The sequence below is a fragment of the Diadema antillarum genome, unplaced genomic scaffold (assembly GCF_040938485.1).
Source record: "Diadema antillarum isolate AM-2024a unplaced genomic scaffold, OU_Dant_1.0 seq00001199_RagTag, whole genome shotgun sequence".
In the NCBI taxonomy this organism is placed as follows: domain Eukaryota; kingdom Metazoa; phylum Echinodermata; class Echinoidea; order Diadematoida; family Diadematidae; genus Diadema; species Diadema antillarum.
In genome coordinates this window covers 711,199-730,051 of record NW_027271993.1, presented here as the reverse complement: position 1 = coordinate 730,051, position 18,853 = coordinate 711,199, and the positions used below count along the sequence as shown (strand labels likewise).

Here is an 18,853-nt window from a genome sequence, read left to right as displayed (position 1 = left end):
TATAATGACTTGTGGTTTGTACGACTCATGGACCTCTATTCAATGTCGAACTCGTGGGCCGTATGACTCGTGGATGTGGATCGGTCTAGCGGGATGACCACATTCTAACCCACGAATCAATTAGTCCATGAATCATACAAGTAAACCTACGAGTTGTACAGCCGTCGAGCTATACAGCCCACAAGCCATACAACCCACGAGCTGGACACTAAGTGAACAAGACCGATGAACTCGACATCAAGTGAAATAGGTCCACGAGCTATAAGGTCCGACAGCTTGACACTATATAAGCAAATAGGGCCCACGAGATCGACGCTAGGGAAAAATAAAGCCCACGAGATCAACATTACATCACCGGGCTTACTGTGGACGCAGTGTCGGACAAGGGCTTTTTTGCCTAGTGTCGAGCTGATGGGCAGTTTTTCCTAGTGGCAAGCTACTTGGCTGTATGACTCGTTGGCTGTGCATCTCGTCGGCTTGATAACTCGTGGGTGTCACTCAAGATCGTGGGATGACCCCATTCATGCTGCAAGGCCATTAATGACGAACCAGTGGTGATCACAGTTTCGAAATCGCCTTGGTGGCCTGATCGGTCCCGAGTTGAAAGTGTGGCACGTAGTTGGGGTCTTTTATGGCAGGTCTGTCCATGTTGAACATCGATATGTCGTAGTCAGTTCGACCGTCAATCGCTAGCTGGCTCAAAATCTTTCCAAACCCTGCCGCAAACCTAGGAAGTTGAAACAAAACCACAGTGATGAAAAAACAAGAGACCCGCGGGTCTAGCGCTCACCTGAGTATCGCAAGTTCACCTTTCACGCAATCACTAATCTAAATTATTCAAAGCTCTACCAAAATTTGACCAGGCATTCTCAAGTAGAAGATGAAAATGTACAATAAAGGCCCAATTTTTTTAAGATTCCTTAATTTGGGGGGATTGGGGCCCCCTGGGGCCCTCTGGGTGGGGCATGGTGCCCATTTTGATAAATTGAGATCCTGACCCCCTAGGGATGCTACCTGCCAAGTTTGACAAAAATCCATCATGAGGTTTTCAGGAAGAAGATGAAAATGTACAATTCAGGCCCCCATTTGGACCCTTCCAACCACCCCCCCCCCCCCCCGCCCCCAAGAGGGGCACCCCTGGATCTCCTATGAACAAACTTGAAACTACAGCCATTAATGTACTCACTCATAGTATTATCTCAGCTCTTTAACTTCTGATTCTAGAGAAGATTTATAAAGATTCCTTCGTTTGGGGGGTTTGGGACCCCTGGGGGCCCCGTGGGTGGGGCATGGTGCCCATTTTAACAAATTGAGATCCTAACCCCCTAGGGATGCTACCTGCTAAGTTTGGTGAAAATGGGTCATGGGGTTCTCAAGAAGAAGACAAAAATGTACAATTTAGGCCCCATTAGGACCCCTCCTCACCCCCTCCCCTGGGTCCCAAGGGGGGCACCCCTGATTCTGCCGTGAACAAACTTGAAACTACAGTCATCAATGTACTAACTCATAGTATTAACTTAGCTCTAACACTTCTGGTTCTAGAGAAGAAGATTTTTGCGGATTCCTTAATTTTGGGGGGTTTGGGCCCCCCTGGGGGCCCCCTGGGGGCCCCCTGGGTGGGGCATGGTGCCCATTTTAACAAATTGAGTTCCTAACCCCCTAGGGATGCTACCTGCCAAGTTTGGTGAAAATGGGTCATGGGGTTCTCAAGAAGAAGATGAAAATGTACAATTTAGGCCCCATTAGAACCCTTCCCCACCCCCTCCCCTGGGTCCCAAGGGGGGCACCCCTGATTCTGCCATGAACAAACTTGAAACTACAGTCATCAATGTACTAACTCATAGTATTAACTTAGCTCTATCACTTCTGGTTCTAGAGAAGAAGATTTTTACAGATTCCTTAAGTTTGGGGGGTTTGGGCCCCCCTGGGGGCCCCCTGGGTGGGGCATGGTGCCCATTTTAACAATTGAGTTCCTAACCCCCTAGGGATGCTACCTGCCAAGTTTGATGAAAATCGGTCTTGGGGTTTTCAAGAAGAAGATGAAAATGTAAAAAGTTTACGCACGACGCACGACGCACGACGCACGACGGACGACGGACGACGGACGACGCACGACGGACGCCGGACGAAGGGCGATCGCAATAGCTCACTTGAGCCTTTGGCTCAGGTGAGCTAAAAAACTGGAACAAAAAAGGCGGATATTTATTAAATTTATCGAGATTTTTAAAAAAAAACACTTAGATGTTATGTTTGTTATATTTTATAATGCACTTTCCAAATGCTCGAACACATTATAGCTCAGAAGTCTTTTACAGTGTTAGTGACAAAATTGTGTACAATGATTTATAACAATTCGGTATCAAAATCTCCAATAACTCTATCATTTCCTGTGTATACATTACACGTCATATCCATGTTTAATATTCCTTTATCACATTATCCTAGGATAACTGGAAGCCGCCTTCACAAAATTCAAACAAGAAGGAAGGAGATCAGTTTGGATCCTCCTTCAGTGCCTTTCTTGAAGCTAAAAGCCGCAATAGATATGAAAGTGGCTTCTCAAGACATTTTTCATTAACAATCAATGACAAGGTTCAAGCGTGAGATGATTACCGGACATTGCATTTCAGACATGTCAGTAATGTCCATCATTAAATGATTGATTTGCTTCATTTTTATAGTAATGTCCTTCACCTCCTCTTTTAGATAGACAGACATTGGACAGAGTTCGTTTGTCCGACGGTTTGTTATTTCAAAGATTCATGATTCCGAAGGTTCATAATTACGAAAATTAGATAAGGTTCTTTATTTCGAAGCTTTGTTAATCCGAAAAATGAAACAAGTTTCGTTGTTCCGAAGGTTAGATGATCCGCAAATGGTGAAAAAGGTTCGTTACTCTGAACGTTCGTCAATCCGAAAACGAAATAAGGTTAGCAAATCTGAATTATTTTCATTTTCGGGCTAACGAACCATCGGAATAACGCAGTAAGTGTTCGGATGAACGAATCCTATTAAATTTTCGTATTAACGAACATTTAGGTATATGGAATTTGTGTGTTTCGAAAAACAAGCCTTCGCGGAATAGCGAACCTTATTTCATTTTCGGATGAACGAATCTTCGGAATAACGAACATCATCCAAGAAATCGTTGAGGACTTAAGTTAGTTCGATGTCGTGGGTTAACGCTCACTTGTATGCGTTGCCAGCCCCACAGCAGAAAATGACGTCTGGGTAACCAGTCTTACGACAGTTGTCAATAACAAAATGCCTATCCGGGGTCAACGCGTAGAGACAAGTCTTCGTGAGCAAGATTGGTCCAAGAGCCTGCAGAATGTAAAAGGAGACACAGATGTAGTATGCAGAAGGAAACGTACAGACCTCTGATGTTTTCATATTCTAAGTGATACCTGTATTTGGTAAATGACATTATGGACGTAAAATCCTATTGAGGATTGATTGCTGCAGTAACAAACATCCATTTATGATTTTAAATCGATAATTCCAGTTACTAAGATTTTTTTTACGTCTTTTTTGTATAAAGAACTACAGTTGTATAAAGATTTTTCTTCTTACTCTGGGGCACAGCTCTTTCAAGTAATCGCTGGTAAGTTTTTCTCTCTTGGGATCAGGGGTGTAGTTCCTAGTCCTAGCGGTGACAACAGGACCCCCAACGTCCAAGCCGATCTTAAATCCCGTGTTCCCATGGATTGGTAAGAGGTACGGCTCGGCTGCACTCGCCTTATGGAAATTGAACACTGGGCACCTATGTTGTGGAGGAAACGCAATCAATGGAAGAATCATAGCTACCAACCAATGAACATTCAAGATTCCATCGTATTACCTCACATACGGAAATACAAATACAACAAACATACACGAAGTTGAACTACTGATGTATATTGCAATCATTTTTTTGTCATTGATAAATATTTCAAAAATTGTTTTGAGAGAAAAAGGAAAACAAATGTATAGAGTGCCTGTAAAAGTTTTGGACGGGCAATATGTCTTGGTGCCGTGACAGATTTGAATGATTCTTTTATAGCTGCAAACAAGAAGAAATGCCGAGGTCGTCTTTGTCGATAACTTATTGTGATGCATCAGTAATTCACTGTCAATTGCCACTATCAGGTTTGTTAATTCGCTTGCATCTTACCTGATAGTGTACTATAATACCAGTAGCAATGTCTGTTATTTTGTTGAGTTTGCAGTTTTATGAAGAGTTCAATCAAACACTGCTTTTAAACGGAAGTACATAAAATTAATAACCAGTACTGAGTACTTGACCGCAGTGCTGAATGCAGATGTAAGAATAAAACCATTCCTTTGTACAAGCCCTGCAAGCGGGCGAAAAGCCAAGGTAGATACACACGTGAACTCAAATTTCAATGTTTGTTGCACACTTCATTTTGACTGTGCAATGGCGTATTCCTGGACTTCACGGCAATACACAATTAAGATGATACCTTCCGTTGTCTATGGTATGTTTGTTGGTAATTATGGGCTACACACTTTCACCACGTAGTGGTTATCCTTTAATGAAATTACGGTAGAAGGAAAGGGGAACAAACGGGAGTGGGAGATTTCATTTCTCAGTTGGAGGATAGAATTAATGAGTAGTGTAACAGTTATACTCTATCACCCATCAACTGCATTACAAAGATGATGCCACCCACTTGTCCTTGGTGAATTCCTTTATGTGGGGCGTGGCGTAGTAGGTGACCTGCTCCTGGGTGACGGTGAGTGGTATCTTCACCCCAACAGACGACAAGACTTCGTTCATCCAGGCACCTGCTGTGATCACTACCTTCCTGCACAGGAAATCACCTCTGGCCGTGCAAACCTATAGCGCGGAAATATAGGCAATAACCATTCGTTAAAACTTGGCACGATGACTTTACGTGTTTTATTTATGTTTATGAAAACGACGTGTAGATGATATACAGAGAGTTTCATTTCATTTTATTTATAGTTTCTGAATGGTACAAGTATTCAACTATGATCAATTCCGGAAATACACACGTGGTTCATCATTTAATTATCAGTGGCTGATTTTGCACATGAAAGGTATAAGCAAATCATTGTGACAGAGAACGGGGATATATGATAACAGAAAACATTGAATGCTCAAAAAATATGAATAAACAGTCTTAACCAACTATCGACTTACTTTTCTACAACAAAAGCAAACTATTTCACACAACAAAACATACAGGTCATGTACACAGGTGATGCTAAGAAAGAAAAACAAAGAAGAAAGGGATAGCAATAATGGAAGATGGTGAGTTAACACATAACATTTAAATGTTGACATGTATCATCGGGTGCACGTCATGAGTCCGATACCCACGAATCTTACAGTCCACGAGTCATACAGTCCACGAGTCATACAGCCCACGAGCTAGACACTAACAGTGAACAGGCCCCATCAAGTAAAATACTACGAGCTACATGTATAATTATAGTCCATCATCTTGATACTAGGCAAAAAAAAAGAAAACAAAAGAAAAAACACGAGACTGACAGTACATCAAGGGGCCTAATGTACGCAGTGTCGGTCTCGTGGGCCTTTTTTTTTTTTTGTCAAGTGTCAGACTCATGGGCCTTGTTTGCTTATATAGTGTCGAACTCTTGGGCCTTTTTTCGTAGTGTCGAGTTTAAGGGCTGTACGACCCGTAGGCTGTATGACTCATGGACCTTTTTTTTTCAAAGTCGAGCTCGGGGGCGGGCTGTATGACTCGTGGGTGTCGGGCTGTCATGGATGTCGTTGGATAACCCCCAATATTCACGTAACACACACTGGAAGAGTTGATTAGTATGACTAAGTTTCTTTTTAGAAATTTTATCAACGTAGATCTACATAAAACAATATTAGATTGCCATCCCTTTAAACTGATGCTGTTAATGAGGCAGACGCGCTCTAACCATGCATAATCATTGGTCCCTTGTACATAAGGAATACAAAGCTGACTATAAGCTCTACAGGAACGCGCAATCTTTTTGTGAATGAGTTATGTCTTTAAAGATACCCCAATATTCAACAGGACTGGAATCGTCAGGGAGCAAATTACAAATAACAAGTTGCATTAATATTTGTGTAATATTTCATAACGAACAGAGACAGACAAGGAAGGAGAAGGAGCAGGTGGTGAAAAAGAGAAGAAGGACGTACTCATTTCCGGGAACATTTTGGTCATTTTTTTCCTCTTCAACCTTCCCTATATTTGCTTCCCTCCCTTCATCACTACTCTCGCACCTTCGTCAGATTGCCTTGCTTGACAATGTTCATGACGCCCGCGTTTTCTAGGATGGTAGCCCCGTGCTTGCGGGCAAGCTGAATGTGAACTGCGTTGCCCATGGCTGCGTCCACCAGCCCACCGTCTTTTTGGTAAAGAGTGATCCATTCGGGGGTAGGGTTCAGCTGCGGAAATTTACTCCGAATGCTCTCCCCTTCAAACCTCTCGAACCTGTTACGATTATACAGGGACATTTCAAAGTGACTACATCAAGCTACATAAACTAGCAATCTGTGACATTTTAAGTTTCAAGTATTGAATTTCTTTTTTCACGAATACGAAAAAGTGAAAGATGGTCCTTTATATACTTATTAAGTGATGAGATTCACATAACTTTATTTTGAGACTCTGACCTATTATTCAAGCAATGTTTTCCATGAGCAGATGGCAGAGGCCTCATAAATGTTTATTGTCTGACTAATAGCTACCAAGCAATCTCGATATTAGCGGAGATTAAAGTATGGTTTTAACGAAAGCAAATATTAAAGATATGGTTCCCTATACATGGCAGTCTATAGGGTACAGACGTGGGGATAACAGTTCGTTATTCCTACGGTTCGTTAACCCGAGAAGGACATAAGGTTCGTCATTCCGAAGATTCGTTATTCCGAAGGTTTGTTTATCTGAAAATGGAATAAGGTTCGTTATTCCGAAGGTTCGTTAATCCGAAAATGAAATGAAGTTCGTTATTCCGAAGGTTCGTTCATCCGAAAATGAAATGAAGTTCGATATTACGAACGTTCGTTAATCTGAAAACTAAATAAGGCGCGTAATTATTGGGGTTTGCTAGTTCGCACATTCTTTCCATTTTCTTATTGATGAACCTTATAAACAACGACCTTATTTCATTTTCTGTGTGACGAACCTCGGTATAACGTACCTTCGAAATGACGCCACAAATGTTCAGAACAATTAACGAATCGTATTTCATTTGTGGATCAACGAGCCTTCAGAATAACGAAAAATACTCTGGCGTGTATGTAGAGGTGATTAGAAGTAGACAGGAATTTGGATAACAACGTGCTTTGCTCAGGTTTGAGTTTCTTCAGTTTGTCTCCCTCTACAAATGAAAATTTGTTAAGATCGCAACTGCTGATCTGTAAACCTTAACAAATTTGTTTATTTACAGATCAGCAGTTGCGATCTTAACAAGTTTTCATTTGTTGAGGGAGACTAACTGAAGAAACTCAAACCTGAGCCTTCACCCCTCTGAGTAATATTTTTCTTTCAACGTGCTCTGCTATAGTACTTTGAGAGTGATATTATCTTTGCAAAATGGGGACGCCATGATTGCAAACAACACTTCTCGTTTACGTTCCAGTATGGGTCCATACGTATAGCTGATCTTATGGGACAGCATTCTTCTTCCTCTCCTCCTTCGAATCTTCCTTTTAGTTCTTCAGTTTCTCCTTTCTTTTTATCTCTTCTTCATCATCGAAGTCTTGCCCATTAACTTTGTTACTCCCTTATGTCCTCTTCCATATCTATTTTTGCTATTTCTCTATCTTTTCGTGTTTCCACGCTACTTTCTCTTGTTTCTTCTCTTCTTCTTCGACTTTAATCACTTAACTTTCACTTTTCCTTCTTGTTTTTCCTTTTATATTTTACAATATTGGCAAAAAGATGCCTCTTATGTCTTATATGTCAATTAAATGCTGTATTTGAAATTGTCTTGTATATATATATTTTTTTTGAAAAAAGCATGTGAACAAAACAAATATGCATGATATGGACAATAAATGATTGAATTGAATTGAATTGAATTGAATTGAATTGAATTGAAATGAATTGAATTGTATTAAATTGTCGCTTTTTATGAAAATTTTTTGTAATTGTTCATAACCAACAACATATCACTCCAATGTGCAGTGTACTTATTTGATCGCATTCTTCACCGTTACTCCAGAGGTTAAAGAGTTGAATTTAGTCTGTTATTTTTACACGCGTCAAGATCTTTAGAAATTAAAGCAATTAAGGTAGTATTTGTTTGTTCCCATCGCGCCGATCGATAGAAAAGAACGATCGTTTCTATCACTGTGATGTAAAATTATATAGATCGAAACAGGAGTGCAAAAGCAGGTCAAAGAGATGGCAATACAGTAACCGCCAAGCACAGAAAAAAATATATATGTATATATATATATATATATATATATATATATATATATATTCTTCTTGTCATTTTACCCTGGTCATGACCTGTCATACACTACATGCAAACATATTATATTATGAGCTGAAGTGATTTCCACTATCGCAAGGTACAAAGGTATATTGTTTATATTGGGTAATGTCATTGTCTGTTTAATATAGCAAACTCGATGTTATTTCAACGATTGATCGGAGGCTTATTTCTTTTCTGTCAAGAAAGTAGGACGAGGTGAGACTTGTGGTTTTGGAACCACTGTATGTTACAAAAAAATGAATTGAAATGTTCCCTTGAAGCGTCTTTTGGCATTATATGACCTTCCAACCCACAAAACATGAAAATCTTTGAAGCTGTGCTCATATTCCGGAGAAGGTCCTTGGATTAATGATATATAAACTTATCAAAATCGGGTGTTTCAAACTTATCAAATTAATGATAGAATTTAAATGTAAGAATGACACTTTGGGGGGAAATGGGATTTGAAGCAATGAGGATCTATCCAGGTTCTCTGAGTCCACCTCTATTAACTTCATACACCAAAAGATTACATTTAGAACTGCATGATGTGTAGAGTTGAAGATATTAAAACAAAACCATGTACGCTAATTACGAATGTTCTATTCCTGATAATGTCAATTTGTGACTAAAAACAAAAAACAAGAAACAAAACACTGTAATGCTTTTAAAGTTTCTGTACGGTTTTTATTCACAATGGAAGAATTAAGCAAACGATACTGAGGTAAGAAGATGAAAATGAAGGGAGAAAAAAAGTGTTTAAAAATAAAAACCCTAATTATAATATCGAAATCTATATTTTCAAACTTCGAATTCCGACAGCATGATGACATAATCTGATAGGTTATTAAACACACCAACATTCAGGTTCAAATTGTCAAATTTCAAATTTTCAGGAATTTTAGCATAGTGATCACTGAAACAATAAGAAAAACAACGACGGCGTAATGCTCACGACTCACGGTACATTTTGTTCAGTCATAGCCTTGGCGAACTTTTCGATGACTTCTTGTCCTGGGGTATTTCTCTTGCAAATGTCCAGGCCACCTGTTTTGAAGACTAGCTGTATACCAGATTCCCGTTCCGCCTCGCCCCATGCTTCGTACGTGCCCCGGGCCAAGGGGATGTACGCAGGGTTGCTGTAGGCCAGACGTCTGTTCCGCAAAATCATAACGAAACATAGAAGAAGCAATGCATTGAATTGCGAATACATGGAAAACACAAGGGTGCTTCGTACCGAAGGTTGTCAACAGCGACCCATATGTTAACTTAACACGACATAAACCGAACTTTGAATACGTGTGATACAAAACAAACTCATGAGTAGAAAACGAATTAGGTTACATAGACGGGATACCTTATTGCAGAATGATGGACATCAGAGAATTAAATTTCCCTAATTAGCATGGAGCTGAAGGGGCCTGTGTCCTCTTCTCTGTGGATATCATGGACAAAGAATACGATGTTCTGATTTGCCTTCATGCTAAGTTCATGTGTGAGGAATGTTGGCATCATCAAAGAAAGAGAATCTAGCTATATTTGGCTGCGAGATGGGATCCCCCCCCCCACCCCTTTGACCTTTGGTACTGTATTTCATTCTTCTTCCATGTCATTCTCTTCCAGGAGCACTAATGTTCCACAAAGTTCTTTGGCGTCACAATTACATTCAACCTGAACTGGAACAAGCATGTGTATGGCGACAATATCTGCCAAAAGGATAAACAGCACCTATAGCTTGGTTTTCCTAGGAAGAAATCTACACCTCAACTCACTAAAACTATAAGCCACAGCATACAGAACACTGGACAGACCATACAGAATAGTAGCATATACCTCTTCTAATCTGTATGGGATCCATCAGCTGCAAGGAATATCAGCAAGACTGAGATGATTTAGGGGAGGGCAGCCAGACACACCCTGAATCGATACCGGAATACATCAAGTATGGTGTCAAGTGTATCATCGATGCTACAGGAGCTGGGATGGACGTCACTATACAATCTCCAAGATGCACCCCCAGCTTGTACCGTTCAACAGTGAGGCTTTCATCACCAAATCCACCAGACCATCCAGAGGTGTGAACACCCAAGGTTACCTCATCCCACAATCCCGGACTCATCATCACCAAAACTACCATTCTTTCATAGAACGGTTAGGTTTTGGAATGCCCTCCCAGACAAAGTTGTCACGGCCTCCTCAGTCAACGTCTTTCGTCTCCTGCTGACGGAAGGCAGCAGCAGCTAGTTTCGAGGCGGTTTTTACTCACACCTTGTAAATAAGTGGCACATACACCTTACCGCAATGACAAACACTGTTACCATTAAGTTCAGCAGGAATCTTCAAGGTTGAAGGAAGCAGACCACGGACAAGAAGAGAAGACTGTTGGGACGCCCCTTTTTGTATTGATGTTATGTGTTATCTGTAACCAAACTGTTAAAGATTTTTTATTATTCTTAGCAACCGTCCTGTAATTATAATTGCAGATATATATGAGTGATATGAAAACGTGTTGAAATTTTACAAAATAATCATAATATTAGGTACCATATATGCAGATAATTTTTGATGAAATTGTTGAAAATTGATGGAAGAAAATACATGAATAAGGTAGAATCAATGTTGAACACAGGGAGGAGAATTCTTGGTCACTTTGCTTACATGATTCTCGAGTGGTCCTGGGAACCACCATGGTCGTGGCCGAGGTTAAACTGCTCCAGACCGAGGACACCTGTATAAAGACCAGTCATGATACACTAGAATTCATTCAAGTATTCTATCAAATTTTATTCAATTTTATTCCAATCTATTACACACACTGAATAGACCATATATTGCTTCATTCACCCCACGGCTTTGTATAGCTGATGTCTACTGTTCATATACGCCGATCTGGTTAACGTGAATGATGATCATACAGGGCATGCAGCAGACACAATAATATATGTCGACTTAACTTTCCACACACCAAACACCCAGCAATCAACACACACACACATAAACCAGGAATAATCACCCAACAACATGGGCGTCACCAGGGGGGGTGCGTTGGGTGCGAACGCACCCCCCTTCAGATCCTTTAAAAAAAAAAAAAAAATTAGTCTGCGAGCGACCTCAACGCCGGACGCTAAATAATTATTCTTTTCTACTTTTTTTTTAATATTTTGCACCAGGGACACACACACACACACACACACACACACACACACACACACACACACACAAAAACAATTCGCACCCCTGGTTCTGGCAGCACTGATTTTATACTTATCTATTAGTATTCTACAGTGTTTACTATTTATCGACCATACTGTACATCCGTACGATACGGAGCACTTATACACGTTTGCATGTACGTGTGCTACTTACAAGTATGTAGGGTCTATGTACGTTACTTCTGACCAATCCATATTGCCAGCCCAAGAGCGAGCCTTAGCCTCATTAAAAAAAAAAAATAAAAAGAAATGGAGGGGCAAGCATATTAATTGCCCCCCCGTAATCAATAATTCCCGAAATGAGAAGATTTTCTTGCTTTTGAAAGAAAACAAAAATGTTGCCCCCATGAAAATATTGGAAGGCAAGCGCACCATTTGCCCCACCCCACATAATCATAATTCCCGCGATGAAAAGATTTTCTTGCTTTTTTGTTAGAATTCAAGAAATCTGTCCAATTATTTCACCCAAAAGCAATGGCGTAACTACGGAGAGGGGGGGGGGGTGCGGCCCCTCCCAATCCGCTGGTAAAAAAAAAAGGATTTCCCGAAATAGTAGTTCAAGTGTTAGTAAACTGCTTTTGAATGAAAGGGTGATCCAGAAATAAGATATCTTTCTATGATTTCTTTTAACCATAATTAAATAGGTATATAGTGTGAAACATTGTTCAAAAAGCCCGGACCCGACAAAAGATTGTGATTCCTGGTTGGCATTCTGCATATAAGCAGGATGTGCGCAGTATACTCAGTACATCCGAACGAAGAGTCGCTACAATCAGGGGCTTCCACCTCCCTGCTACAATGTTGCGCAATGTGATGTAGAATGTACACCTTTGTACCTTACGCTTCGTTATATCAAAGCTAGATCATTGATTTTGCAGTGTTGCTTTACATACTAGTCTATATATATATATATATATATATATATATATATATATATATAAATGTCTTGCATTGCCAATAAAAGGACTTGACCTGGGTTAATTCCTAACTTTTCCATGTATATAATATACACACACACAAACAAACACGCACAATTAGTTTAGGGGATGCTCTAAAGTGCAGATTTTGGACATCCTTTCAACGCTTGGTCACTTCGACGCCACCTCGCTGGTCATACCTCCCCCAGTCATGAACATAAACCCACACCCTTGACTACCAGTGGCGGATCCAGGGGGTGGGGCGCACCGGGCGTCCCCCCCTTTAATTTTCAAAGCGAAAAAAAAAATAGCTGCAAACGGCAGTTTGTGGACAGTAAATAATGTCAAATTTTCAAGCTTGCTCGCTCCTCTCGCTTGTTAGTCGTAATGCCATTCTCCTGGAGTTGCTGCCAGTAATTGCCGGCAGTTGCGCCTGGTGCGCCCCCCTTAATTTCCAAAGCGAAAAAATATACTTGAAGCTACAAACGGCAGTTTGGGGACTGTAAAATGTCAAAATTTTCAAGCTCGCTCTCTTCACTCACTCGCATTCAATCTTTATGCCATTCTTCTGATGTTGCTGCCAGTAATTGCCGGCAGTTGCGCCTGGTGCGCCCCCCCCCCCCCCTTAATTTCCAAAGCGAAAAAATATAGCTACAAACGGCAGTTTGGGGAATGTAAAATGTCAAATTTTTCAAGCTCGCTCGCTCCGTTCGCTCGCATTTAATTTTTATGCCATTCTTCTGATGTTGCTGCCAGTAATTGCCTGCAGTTGCGCCCGGTGCGCCCCCCCCCTTAATTTCCAAAGCGAAAAAATATGGCTAAGAACGGCAGTTTTTAGACTGTAAAATGTAAAATTTACAAGCTCGCTCTCTTCGCTCGCTCGCATTTAATCTTTATGCCATTCTTCTGATGTTGCTGCCAGTACTTGCCTGCAGTTGCGCCCGTTGCGCCTCCCCCCTTAATTTCCAAAGCGAAAAATATGGCTAAGAACAGCAGTTTTTGGACTGTAAAATGCAAAATTTTCAAGCTCGCTCATTCCGCTCGCTCGAATGTAATCATTATGCTCTCTTGATATTGCTGCCAGTATTTGCCAGCAATTGCGCCCGATGCGCCCCCTTAAATTCTAAAGCGAAGAAATATAGCTACAAACGGCAGTTTGTTTGTTTTTTACTGTAAAATGTCAACATTTTCAAGCTCGCTCGCTCCCCTCGATCGCATTTAATTGTTATGCAATTCTCCTGATGTTGCTACCAGTAATTACCGGCAGTTGCGCCCGTTGCGCCCCCCCCCCCCCACGCCTCCTTTATTTCCAAAGCGAAAAAATATGGCTCCAAATGGCAGTTTTGGGACTGTAAAATGTCAAAATTTCCAAACTCGCTCTCTTTGCTCGCTCGCATTTAATTACTATGCAGTTTACCTGATGTTGCTGCCAGTAATTGCCAGCAGTTGCGCCCGGTGCGCCCCCCTTAATTTACAAAGCAAAAAAATATGGCTACAAACGGCAGTTTTTGGACTGTAAAATGTCAAAATTTTCAAGCTCGCTCGCATGTAGTCGTCATGCCATTCTCCTGATATCGCTGCCAGTAATTTGTCGTTTCACACCGTCATTCCATAATCCATTTAGGGGGTATACCCTAACCCTTTCCCCGCTTGGTTTCCCTCAAAAAACAGTAAAAGTCTAGGGATTGAGAGCTTCCTATATTCCAAATGTCTGTCCAAAAAATCTCGTAAACATTTAGTGTCAAAACGCACCCCCCTTGAAAAAAAGCTGGTGACGCCCCTGAACAAACAGTTCCGTATCATCATTGATACAATAGCACCCTCAATGAAAGAGTGTGGTATCATCAGTAATACAGTATAATAAACTGTATCTTCATTGATAGAATGTGGTAATGTTGTACCATCGACGATGCAGTACGGTGATGTTTGATATTTCGAAGAGAAATAAGGTTCGAATTGTTCAGAACACTTATGGAGTCATTCCGAAGGTTTACATGTTATTTCGAAAGTTCGTTTATCCGAAGGTCCGTTATTTCGAATGTTCCTTAATCCGAAAATGAAGTGAAGTTACGTACTAATAAACTTTTGTGATTGCGAACCTTATTATTGTTTAACGACCCTTGATAATAAGGAAAATTTTTTCATTGTCGGACTAACCAATCTTCCGAATAACAAACCTTCCGAATAAGAAACATTCCGAGTGAAGAACTGTAACCGGTGAGGTATGCTATCATCATTGCTGGTGCCGTATTTCATTTCATTAAGTTAATTATCAGTGACATAGTGTAATATCATCTGTGATACGGTACGGTATCATTTGGCAGGGCCCCCTGATAAAGCAGTGCCAAAACTGAAGTGGATAACATGGATAAAGAAGACCATGGTATCATTATTATCAATGTATCATCAGTGACACAGTACCAGGGGCGGATCCAGAAATTCTGTAAAGGGGGGGGGGGGGGGGGGGGGGGAGGGGCGCAACTGATATTTTGGTGCCACTTCCGGGTTGTTTTCAACGAAAAATCAATGGGGGGGGGGGGTGTGCGCCGGTTGCGCCCCCTCTGGATCCGCCACTGCAGTACGATATCATCATTGATACAGTATGGTATAATCAGTGCCAGTGAAGGGGAGGTGGCAGTGTGAATTTATCAGCACAATTCAGTTTACCGGCGATTCGACAAAATCTTCGTTTGTTTACTTTGTACAACTCAAAAGGATTCAATCAAATCTTTCTGCCAAAACTAAAACTGATCAGCTGCGGGATTTATTGTTGAATCAATTCCAATCCAATCCACACGCATCTGACTTGTTCGCAAACCTAAAAATGCAACATTCCCCGTCATAGAACCTTGCCTCTTTTAAAATACCAGGTAAGAGCAAACCTGTATAAATCTAAGACATTCTAATCTGAATGTGTACTGCAAGGCAAACCTACAAGGAGAAAAACTAACACCTGATAGTTTTCGCGTTTGTTAACAGGGGCGAATGAAATGCTTAGAAATTACTCAGAAAGCAGGTCGGTTAGCGAGACCTTTGACGATGCTGTAAATGGCGTCAACGAGAGTCTGTTCGAACCCGTTTATTTCTATACAGGAATCTCATATTCTTGAAGCGAGTATATGTTAACAGAACGTCAAAAACAGTCACTTTCCTAATTGTGTGAAATACACGAGGAGCATGGTCTTCAGGCCCGTAGCCAGGATTTTTCAAGGGGGGGTGCGGTCACTAAAAAAAAACGGACCTTCGGTACCAATACCAATGATGACACACACACACACACACAAACACACACACACACACACAATTATATATATATATATATATATATATATACATATATATATATATATATATATATTCTTTGGACGACCGAACTACAAAAGTTGTATAAGAATTTGCGCGCGAAGCGCGCCGCAAATTGTGAATTTTGACTGTTTTAATGACGTTTTAGAGTCTCGAGGAAATTTGTATTTTTGTCTGTTGCATGCAATCGCGTTACGGTATTTCATCTAGGAAATAGTAAAAACTCATTTTGCCAGGAAGTTGCAAAGTTTAATTGTGTTCGAGACTCTGCGCGCGTAGCGCGCCGCAAAATTGAGAATAGTGATTTTCCTGGTGTTGTTTTAACTTTTATTTTTTTTATTGTATACCCGCGTTAGCAGGCCTGAAGCCAGGATTTTTAAAGGAAGGGGGGATTGCGTTAATTAACAAAACGGTCCTTTGATACTGTCCCGGGAGGGGGTAGCGACAATTAAAAGGTGGACACCATGCTCTTACATGGACTTTCAAAATGGCCCCTAAACGAGTAATGATCATATGATTTTTCGGGCCTTAAAAACAAGTATTCCTTAAATGTTTCCTGCACCCTAAAGAAGTACTTCATCATGATTGAAAAATATACCATTTTCCCAAATTTCGGCCTTTTTGATACCCTTTGATTATATACGCTCGTACATCACACTTTCCATCTAATCCGTGAGAAAAAACGACCCCTATTACGCGTTTTCTTTAGCGAGTATGGTCACGGTGGCCACCTTTCAGTTGGAGTTTTCCATCCCATTGGATGCTGTTTGGAAGATGAAACATTCACTTTACAATACAGTATATCAGCCGTTGGTATGCGAGTTTGTCAAAAACGAAAATAAATAAGAAAATTTTTAAAACAAAATGAATTGTAAATGTGAACCATTTATATTTTGCCTCCTTGTGGTAGCATATTTCCAGCATTTCCGAACTTTCAAATAATCATTTTAGATTTAATAATATTAAAGGTAGTAGATCCGATTCGCAAACATCTCCAATATCAGTCGAATGTCATATTAACCATCATGCTAAGAAGGTTTTCTTTGTGAAATTTGGAGGTCAGTGAAATTCAAAAATTAAACATCCGTTAGCCATTGGAAGAAGTTGAGTGCAAATTCAGACCTCAGGCTTAGTGCTCAGATGTTTTCCTATTTGATTTGATCTGTCTTACTGTGCACACTAAGATACATACTGGAATGGTTATTTCTTATTTATTAAATTATAGTAGCATATTTGGTTACTAGCTGTCTCTAGGCATTTTCGAATTTGGGCTGCAAAGAGATCCACTACCTTTAAGTTAGAAGAGAGATAAGTAAATAATGATAAAATAAACAAACAAAAAAGAATGAGTTTCTTTTGTAATACTATCTGACAAACTTTTTACTTTACCATTTTACTTCATAGCTCAGCACTTTCCATTCTCTCTCATACCCTCTTACCCATTACATTTAAATGAAATACAACTAAAATGAGTTTGCGTGCCTGCATAATACTCTTTGGAAATTATAAGTGAGAATGTTCTTAGGTTTTGGCTCACTTTAAAATGAGAACCAATAGAACTGTCACAACATGAGAAAATGTATAAGTAATAAGCAACAGTACATTTCCGAATTTGGCTTGCAAAGAAATCCGCTACCTGTAAGTTAGAAAAGAGATTAGTAAATAATGATAAAATAAACAACAAAAAAGAATGAGTTTCTACCGCCGTATCCAGAACAGAGCCTGAAACGGTGCAGGCTCAAGAAATCGATTGTACTAATACGTCTTGTTTTTAAGACAGGCCTTTCATTTTGTTTTGTCTCTCCTGATCGTTCGTAAGAAATGCTAATTCATGACCACCTTTTCACAATTTGATTGGAGCATGCATTCATAATGGAAAATGGTTGACATAATAATCTATCCCCAGGCATTATCATGCCAACATGTACTTATATATACATGTACTATATCTTTGTGAGACGTAGATATAAAATGTCTCAGGTTTTCGATTATAGTAATTTCGAGGAAATTTCTTTAATTTTTATCATATATGTAAACTTGAGGCTATTAGATTTTCATCCACTTACCTCTGTTCCTGTGAAAAAATGCAAGTGTCAACCTCAATGTCATCCACGAATCGCACGTACTCGGGCGGCCAGTGGACAAAAAAAACACCGGTCACACGCGCCAAGGGCCATGGCACGCAGTGCCAATATAATAATAGCTCGCAAAAATTGATACATAACATTTGTGTTTGTGTGCATGGGGACGATCCGATGGTTCATACAACAAAAGGGTTTCGTACAATTATTATTAACATTGTTAAACGTACTCTTCCACATTTACGTAGCATATAATGTGTCTTTATATTTATTTGGATTGTTATCTTGAGAATTGCTAAAAACCGTTATTATGAAAAAGTGGACCTTTCAGAATTTGGGGGGGGGGGTGCGTACGCACCCGACGCACCCCCCCCCCCCCCCCCCCCCCCTGGCTACGGGCCTGGTCTTTTTGGAAAAAAAAAATTATACATAAACATTGCTGTGGTATCACATACGTTTTCCACACCGTTTGGCCAGCCAGTAGACAGCGCCGCTGCCGACACCTCCGCACCCCACCACGATGTAGTCAAACTGAGGCGTTTGCTGATTCATTTTTCAGTGCTAATTTTAATAGGTAAGCCTTGATCTCTAATGAGGTCTCTGCCTAACCAAGATCACTCAAGAATGGAACAAGACTCTTAAAACTCACACACGCCAGTCAATTCTTTGCGAAATGCAATACGTGACGCTTGATTGAGTTACGTTTGCAAAGCAGTATTACCTCTCTCTCTCTCTCTCTCTCTCTCTTTCTCACCCTGTCTCTCTTTCGGCCTGTTGTAGCGATTAAGCTGTTGTAAGGTAAGGTCATAGCGATTGATATCATACCATAACATACCATGTTGGGGAAAGGTGCAAAAGGAAGTATACAGCATATACAGGCTAG

At 40.4% G+C, this 18,853-nt stretch overlaps 1 protein-coding gene across 1 annotated transcript; it reads right to left on the bottom strand.

Annotated features, from left to right (window-relative positions):
- Positions 1-558: 558 nt before the first annotated feature.
- On the bottom strand, positions 559-18,522 carry LOC139744629 (monomeric sarcosine oxidase-like). The gene is made up of 8 exons (XM_071655059.1): positions 18,426-18,522; positions 11,116-11,185; positions 9,420-9,611; positions 6,254-6,464; positions 4,674-4,840; positions 3,574-3,763; positions 3,191-3,324; positions 559-727 (listed from the first exon to the last, which is right to left on the bottom strand). The coding sequence occupies exons 1-8, from the start codon at positions 18,520-18,522 to the stop codon at positions 559-561; spliced, it is 1,230 nt and encodes a 409-aa protein (XP_071511160.1).
- Positions 18,523-18,853: the final 331 nt, after the last annotated feature.

Excerpts from the sequence above, each read along its gene's own strand:
- LOC139744629 (XM_071655059.1), bottom strand. The coding sequence starts at position 18,522 with ATGAATCAGCAAACGCCTCAGTTTGACTACATCGTGGTGGGGTGCGGA. Across the intron at positions 6,465-9,419 it reads ATGACTGAACAAAATGTACC|GTTCGAGAGGTTTGAAGGGG; the intron begins GTGAGTCGTGAG and ends TAATCGTAACAG. Across the intron at positions 4,841-6,253 it reads AGCAAGGCAATCTGACGAAG|GTTTGCACGGCCAGAGGTGA; the intron begins GTGCGAGAGTAG and ends TCCGCGCTATAG.